The 11,859-nt window shown below is 42.4% G+C and overlaps 1 protein-coding gene across 1 annotated transcript in view; it reads left to right on the top strand.

The window, feature by feature from the left end:
• The window catches only part of LOC131401276 (nuclear RNA export factor 2-like), a 29,635-nt gene extending 24,652 nt beyond the window's left edge, over positions 1–4,983 (top strand). The window contains exons 14-22 of the mRNA XM_058536416.1: positions 49–104; positions 246–353; positions 474–532; positions 639–754; positions 849–891; positions 1,476–1,542; positions 2,087–2,269; positions 4,650–4,710; positions 4,846–4,983. Of these exons, the coding sequence (XP_058392399.1) occupies positions 49–104; positions 246–353; positions 474–532; positions 639–754; positions 849–891; positions 1,476–1,542; positions 2,087–2,269; positions 4,650–4,710; positions 4,846–4,890 (738 nt within the window). The 3' untranslated portion in view covers positions 4,891–4,983. The remainder of the gene's footprint in view (positions 1–48; positions 105–245; positions 354–473; positions 533–638; positions 755–848; positions 892–1,475; positions 1,543–2,086; positions 2,270–4,649; positions 4,711–4,845) is intronic.
• The last annotated feature ends 6,876 nt before the right edge of the window (positions 4,984–11,859 follow it).

An 11,859-nucleotide genomic window follows, 5' to 3' on the forward strand; every position in this document is an offset into this window, starting at 1 on the left:
AAGGGAGGCTTTATCAGCCACATGGTCTCAAATGTCTTTTGATTCCAGGAAAGCTATAAAGGATGCGAGACCCTGAAGAATCTAGTCCTGCAATTCTTGCAGGAGTAAGTACTCCTGGGACCACGAGGAATGGGGAAGGCTGGGACAGGCTGGGCCACCCAAGCACAGGTCTGCTTGTGGGAATGTTCAAGTCTCATCTGAGGTCCAGACCACAGAGATAGACTGTCTTCATTGCTCCCCCACAGGTATTATTTGATCTATGACTCTGGAGACAGACAGGGTCTTGTCGGTGCTTACCACGACGAGGCCTGCTTCTCCCTGACCATTCCCTTCAACCCCGAGGATGCAGCCCCGTGAGTATCACAGCTCAGACTCTGCTCCTGGGCTCTCTGGCTCCCCAGCAGACACAGGCCAGCTCCTGGAAATACCCACACTGGACAGACCACTACCTCCTGTTCCCCTTTCTCTCCTAGAAGCAGCTTGTGCGAGTACTTCAAGGATAACAGGAATATAAAGAAGCTCAAGGACCCCTGTGAGTGTGTGATGGGGAAGACTGGCCAGGGAAAGGGGGCGTGGAGGGGTCAATCATAGGACACAGGGTGTGGCATCCCCTAACCTTCACTCTCCTCCCCCCACAGATCTGCGGGTTCAGCTGCTGAAACACACAAAAGATGACATCGTGCGCTCCCTCTGTGTGTTGCCCAAAACTCAGCATGACTTCAGCTCCTTCTCGGTGGAAACTTGGTTCCAGACGGTGAGCACCTGCTTCCTGCCTCAGGCAGGCCCAGAAAGCCGCAGGTGGGCAGGGGTTTAACTGGTGACTGAGCACCTGGGCTCTTCCCTTTCAGGAAAGGATGCTCTGCTTCTCTGTCAATGGGGTGTTCAAGGAAGGTGAGTGTGTGTGGAGTCCCCACCCCAGATGCCCCACTTCTCCCTCCCCCTGGCTGGGCTCCCTCTCAGAACTCTCCCAGCTTCCCTGATCTCTTCCCCTCTCTTCCTATTCCCTCTGTGTTCTTCAGTCCCCACTCTGCCTCCAAACCATCCTGGTCTGACCTGTGTCCATGCCTGTCTGCGCCTCACAGCTCAGGCATCAGGGACACAGGCTGTGGAGTTTGATGGCTCTCATCCCAGACCCTTGCTCTCAGAACTTAGGCCAATTACTTAACCTCTCATTTTCCTCATTTGCAAAATGGGGCTAATAATACCCACCACTTGGGTAGCTGTAAAAAATGAATCCAGTGAACTTGTAAAGTGGTTGTCACAGAGCCTGGCACGTAGTAGGGTCCCTGTCACTGGGAGCAGATTGTTTCTATTGTTGCCCTCCCCATTACCAACACCCTGATTCCCAGTGAACAACTGTCCAATTCAGCATGAGTGTCAAGTCAGACCCTGACTGGGCAACACTGTGTGAGCATGTAAAGCATGTGCGACTCTAAGGAGGTATTGTTGTTTGTTGTTTGGTTTTGATGTGGTAGGAGAGTCTCCGAGTTCTGTCCATGCCTTCACACGGACCTTCATCGCTATCCCTGCCAGCAATTCCAAGTGAGTACTGTGTTATGAGTGGGAACACCCATCCCAGCCTGGGCTCAGGGGTGTGGGAATGTGGTGGTGTAAACCTCAGGGTTTTCTCAAAACTGTGGAAAGCCAACAGGTAGATCAAAGGAGCAGTCTAGCCTAGTAGGTAAGATCATGGGGTCTGGAGTCAGAACACTGGGTTCTCTTCCTGGCCCCAGCACTCACTAGCTGTGTGACCTTGGTCAAGTCACATGACCTCTCTGTGACTCATTGTCTTCCTCTGAACATGGAGATTAGACTGTCCACTCCTTGGGCTGTTGTACAGGGTAAATACGAGTGTAAAATTGTCCCTGGGTTGCAGGTAAAGTACAAATCCAGTGAAGCTGGTAGACAATCTCTCCAAAGATGGGCTCTGTGAGAGGGGAAGAGGTACCAGCCAAGGAATCTGGGGGGCAGACACAGTATAGGGTTCTGGAAGGAATCTGGTTGCTGAGTGGCAGTGGGAGCAGGATCGTCGTTGGGGGTGTTGGGTTGTCCATCTGCAATATCTGGGGGCCCATTTTTCCTCCAGTCTATGCATCGTGAATGACCAGCTGTTTGTGAGGAACGCCACCCTCAACGAGCGTCAGAGTGGAGTCTTCATCCCAGTTCCCACACCCACCTCCAGCTCCGTGCCCTGCCTCTCCCAGGAGCATCAAGAAATGGTGAAGGCTTTCTCCACCCAGTCTGGGATGAACCTACAGTGGTCTCAGAAGTGAGTTCTGGGTGTGCATGGGGATAGGGGCGATTTGGGATAGCTGGGGAGTGAATCAGGGTAACTCGCAGGCAATTTGGAAAAATAGCTTTTTTGGATATTTTGCTTCCAAAAAAAATTGGGCCCATGAAATGATATCATACTATTATATATGTAAGGGATTCTAAAAATAGTACAATGCTCAATGACATTACTTTTATATGGAAAATCTGAAAGAATCCACCAAAAAACTGCTAGAACATTTAATAAGCAATTCAGCAAGGTTGCAGGATACAAGATCAACATACAAAACTCATTTGTATTTCTATGTACTTGCAATGAACGATCCAAAAGTTAAATTAAGAAAACAAGTCCATTTACAATAGCATCAAAATAACAAAGTACATAGAAACAAATGCAACAAAAGAAGCACAAATATTATACTCTGAAATCTGTAAAACACTGTTGGAAAAAATTAAAGAAGTCATAAATAAATGGAAACACTCCATTTTCATGGGTTAGAAGACTTAATATTGTTAAGACATCAGTACTACCCAAAGCAATCTACAGAATCATGCAATCCCTATCAAAATCCTTCCATGCACGAATTGACAAGGCTATCCTAAATGTCATATGGAAGTGCACCAAAACAATCTTGGGAGAGAAGAAGAAAGTTAGGGGACTCACACTTCCCGATTTCAAAACTTGCTACAAAGCTACAGTAATCAAGACTGTGTGGTATTGGCATATGGACAGTATATGCATCAATGGAATGGAATTGAGAGTTTGCAAATAAACCCTCACATTTATGGTCGATTGATTATCAACCAGAATGCTGAAAAACTCTGATGGAGAAAAAAGTAGCCTTTTCAATAAATGGTGCTGGGACAACTGGATATCTATATGCAAAACAATGAATTTTGACCCCTCACTCACACCCTATGCAAACATAGACTGAAAATGGATCAAAGATTTAAAGTAAGAGCTAAAACTATCAAATTCTTGGAAGAAAACATAGGTGTAAATCTTCATGAATTAGGCAACCATTTCTTATATATGACACCAAAAGCACGAGCAACCAAGGAAAAAAAAAGATAAATTGGACTTCATCAAAATTAAAACTTTTGTGCATCAATGGACACTATCAGAAAAGAAAATCCCATGAACAGAATGGGAGGAAATATTTGCAAATCACATATCTGGCTATATATGAAGAACCCGTGCAACTCAACAATAAAAAGACAAACAACCCAATTTAAAAAAATGGAGAAAGGATCTGAATAGACATTTCTCCAAAAAGATATACAAATGGCCAATGAGCACATGAAAAACTTCTTAACATCATTAGTCATTAAGGAAATAGAAATTAAAACCACAATGATTTACCACTTCACGCCCACTGGGATGGCTTTAATCGATAAAACGAATGAGAACAAGCGTTGGTGAGGATGTGGAGAAATTGGAATTCTCACGTATCACTGGTGGGAATATAAAATAGAGCAGTGGTTGGGGAAAACATTTTGGCAGTCCCTCAAAATGTTAAACACGGAGTTACCATAAATGACCTAGTAATCCCACACCTAAGTATCTACCAGGAGAAATTAATACATGTGTTCACTCTAAAACTTGTACAGGAATGTTCATAGCAGCATTATTTATAATGGCCACAAAGTGGTAACAACCCAAATGTCCTTTAGCTGATGAACAGATAAATAAATCTGGTACGGCCATATAGTAGAATACTATTCAGTCATAAAAAAGAATACAGTTCTGATATATGCCATGGCATGGATGAACCTTTAAATCATGCTGAGTGAAAGGAGTCAGTCACAAAAGGTCGCATATTGTATGATTCCATTTATATGAAATTTCCAAAATAGGCAAATCCACAGAGACCAAAGCAGATGAGTGGTTACCAGGTTCTGGGGTAAGGAGAAGAATAGTGAATGATCTCTAATGGTAAAGGAGTTTCTTTTTGAGGTGATAAAATTATTTTGGAATTAGATAATTGTGATGGTTGCACAATCTTGTGAATATACTAAAAAGCACTGAATTGTACACTTTAAAATGGTATGTGCATTATATCTCAATAAACAATGATTGGAAGCTTGTGTTTTTAAAATTTTCATTTGTCAATTTCTTGAGCATCTTTCTTTATCAATATATATTAAGCTCCCTTGTTCTTCTGAACAGCTCTATTATTCGGTTTTGCATTCGGGTGGGCATGAATGCTAGTGATAGACATTTTGGTTTTCACTAGGTCTTTCTTCGTCATTACACATAGTGTTCATTCTGGTACATGTGTCCCAGCAAATATGTGGCATAGATTTAATGGCGGCATTGCATGGTCAGCGTGTCTGTACTGTGGTACTAATGGAGATCACCTGTTCTCCCACTTCAGGTGCCTTCAGGACAATGAGTGGAACTACACCAGAGCTGGTCAGGTCTTCACTATGCTCAAGGTGAGGTCTGGGAATCAAGTGGATTCAAGAAGGCCATTTCTGGGCCTTCAGGAAGGCCGGGAAGGTGGAGGCAGGTGGCCTGGGAATGAAACTCAGGGAGCCAGCTCTTCTGACATCCTGATTCCTTCCCTCCAGACCGAGGGCAAGATCCCAGAGGAGGCCTTCAAAGAAATCCCCTAAAAGGAGCCGTTGGATGTCGTCTTTGTCTTCATCCCCATCATCTTTGTTTCTCTTTTCACCAGTCTAAGGCCATGCCCACGACTGGGGGTGGAGGCCTGGCTGACCAAGAACCCAAAGTTAACTCGTAGGCCAGGTAACATAAGGGTCAGTTGTTCTGTGTATTTTCCCCATTCATGATGGCTGTTTATTTTCGTAATAAAGAGTGACGTTGCACGTTGTATGTTGTGTGTCCTGGATCGCTCTTCCCCTGCCCCAACCATGAGCCAATGGGTCCAGGACTGAAAGGCCCTGGCCTCTCCTCCCGCCCTCCATTCACCCTGGCAGTCCCTAGCAGATACATCAGGCTTGGCTCTATAGGTAGTTTGTCAGTAAATCCTATGAGAAGGGATACGTGCTGCTTCCAGGGATTGGCCTCTGGAGACAGTGTGACTCAGCCTGATGCTCTACCTGGAGGCCCCCAGAAGCAGGCGTGTGACCTGGCACAAAGGGGCTTTGCAAGGGATGCCTACTGGCTGGTGAGGGCTGTGGAAGGAAGGAAGGTGAGGACTCACATATTTCACTTCTTATTCCCAGTCATTTGAATGTTTTCAAAGACCACACCGTGAACAATTTTATGATTTGCACAGCTCTCACCGTGCTTCCATCTGTCTTATCCATCCACTGTGCTGCCGCCTCCTCCTTTCTGAAGGTGCCTTGTGGGAGGGATCTCGCTTTAGTGCCTGAGAGGGAGGGTGAGCCAGCCTGTCTGCCCAGTGCCTTTCTCAGAGAGCTGACACCGGGTGCTCCATGTCCATGTGCTTTATTTTCACTTCCACACAAACCACAGTGGCACCTGATCTCACATTCTGGTTAGTCCTGTGGGACCTTTCTCATCGACTGTCAATTATTAGTTCAGAATTGCAGGCAAGAGTCAAAACGGACACCTGCATAATTTATTTTCCACACCTCTTTGATGTTTGCACTTCCGGTGACAAGCAGGCATGATTTTTGAAATTAAAACAATAGTAGTAGCAAATTTCAACTTACAATCCTATAAATGATGACATAGGTGAAGTACCACCTGCTTACAAATTATGTCTCTATCTTTGGGTCTCGTATATGTTATTTTCTACCACTTGCCACTTTTCCTTTCTTTATGTATATTTACATGAGGGATCCATATATTGGCATGTGCATGTCTTAAAAATATGAACTAAGGGATAATTGTCATAACGTAAGGAATAATCCCATGTTATTCCACGTAGTGTCTCAATGATCAAACACTTAGTCTCAGCCTTCTGCCTAGAGAACAGAGAGCACAGTGCACACCTCTCAGCTGCATTGTGAGGAATAAAGGCAGTCTCACATGTTAGCATACAGTCTCAGAGTCTGGCTCAACTCAGGCTCTCTGAGCTGTCTGAGTTCCCTCGTGGGCAGGGACCATGGAATCCATCACATGGCCCCTCTACTTCCTCTCTGTACATCATCAGGTTTCCACATCCTTGGACTCCTTCCCTAGCCAGCTCAGATGCCATGGTCTTCCAGTCCCTCATTCTCCTGCCATTTCCTCAATTCCCTTGGTCCCATGACCTGGGCAAATGCTAACCCTGCTGTCTTCCTCCTCATACACAGGTCTCTGTGCAAACTGTCCTGCAGGACAAGTTTTTGGAACTATAAATGCTGAGGCAAAATGTGTGCTTTGCAAGATTACTTCTGAAGTTGGGGGGCAACAGTTACTCTTATACACTGTATCTGACCATGTAAATTGGCATAGCCATTCTTTAGAATGATAGGCATAAATGCACACACACATACATGTACATGCATTTTTATATCAAGAGAATTATAATGCTGATAGCATTTTATATGCGTTCCATTTTAGCTGTCCAATTTATTGACATGAATTTGTTTATAATATTGTCCTTTAAGATTTTGTGGGATTTATAGTGGTGTGTTTTTTTTAAATTGAGGTGAAATTCACATACCGTAAAATTAACTATTTTGTGTGTGTGAGGAAGATTAGCCGTGAGCTCACATTCATTGCCAATCCTCCTCTTTTTGTTGAGGAAGATTGGCCCTGGGCTAACATCCATGCCAATCTTCCTCTACTTTATATGGGACACCGCCACAGCATGGCTTGACAAGCAGTGGGTCGGTCCGCGCCTGGGATCCAAACCTGTGAACCCCAGGCCGCCAAAGCGTAGCGTGCGAACTTAATCGCTATGGCACCGGCCGGCCCCCAAATTAACGATTTTATAGTGAGCAATATATTGGTGTTTGGTACATTTAAAATGTTGTGGAACGACCACCTCTATCCAGCTCCAAAACATTTTCATCACCTCAAAATAAAACCCCATACACTTTAAGCGGTTACTGCCATTTCCCCCTCTCCTGCCTCCCCTGGCAAACAATCTGCTTTCTCTGTCTATGTATTTGTCTCTTCTGGAAATTTCACATAAATGGAATCATACAGTATGTGAGATTTTGTGTCTGGCTTCTTTCCCTTAGCATAATGTTTTTGAAGTTCATCCACACTGAAGCATATATCAGTACTTCATTCCCTTTTCTGGATGAATCATATTCCAATGTATGTATGTACCACAATTTGTTTATCCATTCATCCCTTGATGACAACTCATGGACCTATGAGTTGTTTCAACCTTTAAAATATTGTGAATAATGCTGCTGTATTTGTGTACAAGAATGTGTTTGAGCACCTCTTTTCAATTCTTTTGAGTATACACCTAGTAGTGGAGTAGCTGGGTCATATGGTACTTCTGTCTTTAATTTTGTGAGGAACCACCAAACCATTCTCTGCAGCAGCAGAACCATTTTACATTCCCACCAGCAATGTACTGGAGTTCCAATTTCTCTACATCCTCACCAACACTTCTTATGTTCCTTTTAAAAAATTATAGCCATTGTAGTTGATGTGACGTGGCATCTCATTGTGGTTTTGATTTGCATTTACCTAACAATTAATGAATTTTCCTCCAAGCACAGCTTTTGCTGCATCCCACAAGTTTTGGTATTCTGTGTTTCTGTTTTCAATTGTCTAAAGGTATTTTAAATTTCCCTCATGATTTATTCTTTGACCAATAGGTTGTTTAACTGTGTGTTGTTCAGTTTTCACATATTCGTGCATTTTCTAGTTTTCCGTCTGTTATGAATTTCTAGCTTCATTCCATTGTGGTCAGAGAAGATACTTTGTATGATTTCAATCTTTTGAAATTTATTGAGAATGACTTTTGTGGCCTAACATATGGTTTTCATGGAGAATGTTCCATGTACCCTTGAGAAAAATGTGTATTCCAGTGTTGTTGGGTGAAGTGTTCTATACATGTCTATTGGTTACAGTAGATTTATAGTGTTGTTCAAATACTGTATTTCCCTATTGATCTGTCTAGATGTTTTATCCATTATTGAAAGTGGGATATTGAATTCATCAACTATCTTGTGAAACATCTATTTGTCCCTTCAACTCTGTCAGTGTGTGCTCCATATATATTGGGTCTCTGTTGTTTGGTGCATATATGTTTATAATTATTATATCTTCTTGATTAATTTATGCTTTTATCAATATCTAATGATCTTCTCTGTCTCTTGTAAAAATTTTTTACCTAGAGTCTATTTTGTCTGATTTTGGTACAGCCACCTCAGCTCTCTTGTTCTTACTATTTGGATGGAATACCTTTTTCCCTTCTTTCAATTTCAACCTATTTCTTTTTTGGGGGGGGATCTAAAGACAGTCACTTGTAGACAGCATATAGCAGTATAATTTTTTGAAATCCATTCTGCCAGTTTCTGTCTTTTAATTGGTAAGTTAACACCACTATGTTTAAAGTGATTACTGATAATGAAGGAATATTCTGCCCTTTTGCTATTCTTTTTTTATATTCCTTGTATCTTTTTTGTTCCTCAATTCCTACTAAAGTGGTTTATTTGTGGTTGATTGATTTTTTCTAGCCTATCATTTTGATTGACTTGTCACGTATGTGTGTGTGTGTGTGTAATTTACTTAGTGGTTACCATGGGTATTACATTAAACTTCCTAAATTTTAAACAATCTCTTTTGAATTGACACCAACTTAACTTCAATGGCATACCAAAGTCTGTTTCTGTATAGACACATGCCCCCCCCCCCTTATGTTGTTATTCCCACAGATTACTTCTTGATACTTTGTGTAACTCTTAACATAGATTTATAATTGTTGATTTATGGAATTCCTTTTCAATCATATAGGAAACAAAGCAGGGGTTACAAAGCCGAAATTCAATAATACTTGATTTTCTATTTACCTATGTAGTTACCTTTACTAAAGTTCTTTGTTTCTTCATATGGCTTCAAGTTACTGTCTAATGTCCTTTCATTTCAGTGTTAAGGACTCCCTTTAGTGTTACTTGTAGGATTGGGATACAAACAACAAACTCCATCAGCTTTTATTTATCTGGGAATGTCTTAATTTCTCCTTCATTTTTGAAGGATAGTGTGAAAATCAATAAAGGGAAACCTCATTTAAAATGGAGTTGGGAGGGGGCCAGCCTGGTGGCACAAGTGGTTAAGTGAGTGTGCTCTGCTGCGGCAGCCTGGGATTCACTGGTTCAGATCCTGGGCGCACACTGACGCACTGTTTGTCGAGCCATGCTGTGGCAGCATCCCATATAAAGTAGAGGAAGATGGGCACATATGTTAGCTCAGGGCCAATCTTCCTCAGCAAAAAGAGGAGGATTGGCCTCAGACATTAGCTCAGGGCTGATCTTCCTCACACACAAAAAAATAAAATAAAAAAAATAAAATGGAGTTGGGAAACCCTATAAGGGGAGCTCTCACACCCACACCTTCCACCAAAGCTTACTTTACAATTTTGGGCAGGAAGTGCAACTACTTTAGCAGTCCAGCAGGAAGAAGGAAGGTTTTCTCTTTGCCCAGCAACAGCCCAGCCAATGAGAAGTGCCTCACCTCAGCCAGTCAGAAGCCATTGCCACCTTGAACTCTTACTTTCCTCCAATGAATTTTCATTTAGAACAGGCCCTCCCAACTTCCCCCTTTTTTCTATAAAAGCAAGCTCGCCTCCTTTGCTTTCTGGGTTTGCCTATGGTCTGCTATAGCTTGCATTTACTGAATTGCAATTCCTCTAGCTATTCCCAAATACACTTATTTTGTTGGTAAGGTAAATGGCTATTTTATTTTAAAGTTGACATTAAATGGTGTCAGAAAGTGAGATCCAAGGAAGGTGACCCCCAAGTGATGGTGACTCCTGGAATCAAGCGAGGTACCCACATTGAGCCTCTTGTGCTCCTCACTTCCATGAGTCGCTGCCTACTTTTGGTTTGCTAAGTCTCCTCTCAGATTCCAAGCTCTGCTATCCTTGCGTTTTGAGCTCTCTGACTTTTTTCGGGATCATTAAAGGCTTTGTCCTTTCTGGTTCAAGGCTTTGTCTTTGGTATCAAAACTTCATCCTTGGTGAGTACTCAGTTATTTTCCTTTTAGAAGTGCACTGAAACTTTGGTAAGGTTCCTTTTGGAATGAAGCTAGCTAGGAATTTTCTTGTTCTTGGAAAAAATTGAGAAATGGGATCCCAGTAATCTAAATGCTATAAGGGCAGCCCTCCTTCAGGGATCCTGGTGGCTTTATGTTTAAAAACTATGGTCCCTCCTCATGAGCATTTTTTAACTAAATGGACCAACTTAGCCAAAAATGATTTAGAACACCAATGGCCATTTTGGAGGATTTTTGATCTCCCCAAACTTGCTTTTCTCAGAACTAAATTAGAAAACTGTGATGCTAAAATTCAACAGATTGAATGGGATGCCTATTTTAATTGGTACCTTGAGGCCTCCAAACATATTCAGGACTCTAAAATCGCCTCTCTGCAAAACACCATATCTAAATTCACTGAGACAACCAAACAACTAAAAGAGAACAAAATGGCTTATGAAGACTTGTGTTCTCCTCCTCTGGCTTCTTTGTCTCAGGCTCCACCTCTGATGCCATCTTCGTCTTTTCCTTCTGCACCGCCCTCACCTCTGCTTCCCCATTTTAATTCTCTTGCCAAACTTCCCTTCTTCTCTGAACCTCTCCCTACTCCCTCCTCCTCTGAACCTATCAGTACCTGCCCCTTTAAAGTTAAGTCTTCTGAGGATCCAAATAAACTCTAAATTTCTTATGTTCCCTGGACTAAAGCTGAATTGCAAGCCATAGTTAAAGGGTTTCCCAAAGTAACTGAGGACACCCATAGGTTTGCTGAAAAATTTAACATAGTCATTCAAACTTATCAACACAGCTTCTCAGATTTATATCAGTTAGTCCACAAGCCTCTTGGTGAAGGTCAGGCCCAACATTGGATGAAATTTGCCCAACAGAAAAACCCTGAAAGGGATTTAGAAAAACAGACCCCTAACTTTTAGCAAGATACTCAAACACTCGCTGGAGAGCTTCACTGAACAATTACAGCAGCTTTTCCTAAGCCTGTTGATTGAAACAAAATGCAAGCTTGCACACAAAACCTGATGAACCTCTTCATAACTATTATAATTGGCTTCGGATTGCTTTAAAAAAAAATTCTGGCCTTCCAATGGATGTTAAGTCCACTCTGGTAGCCTTTAGTTCTATGTTTATTAATGGACTGAACCAGGACGTTTCCCTTCTAGTCAAAAGGACTAGGATGAAATGGGAGACTATGTCCACTCCAGATTTGGTCAATCCAGCAAATCAGCTCACTCACACCCTAGATGATTCATCTAAAAGGAGGACCACAAAAATCCTTAGTTTTCAATTTCAACAAATAGAGGCCCCTAGACAGAACCAGAAATTTTCCAGTCTCTTCTATTATTGTAAAAAGCCAGAGCATTTGAAGAGAGATTGCCTCAAGCATAAGCCCTCCATGGTTTTTCAGCCCTCTAACCACCCTTTCCAATGCCTTCTTAATCCCCAATGATGAGGCTCTGAGGAACCACAGGGCGTTTCCCAATCCTTCCCCTTAATCAACT

This window comes from Diceros bicornis, chromosome X, assembly GCF_020826845.1.
Source record: "Diceros bicornis minor isolate mBicDic1 chromosome X, mDicBic1.mat.cur, whole genome shotgun sequence".
Lineage (NCBI taxonomy): Eukaryota > Metazoa > Chordata > Mammalia > Perissodactyla > Rhinocerotidae > Diceros > Diceros bicornis.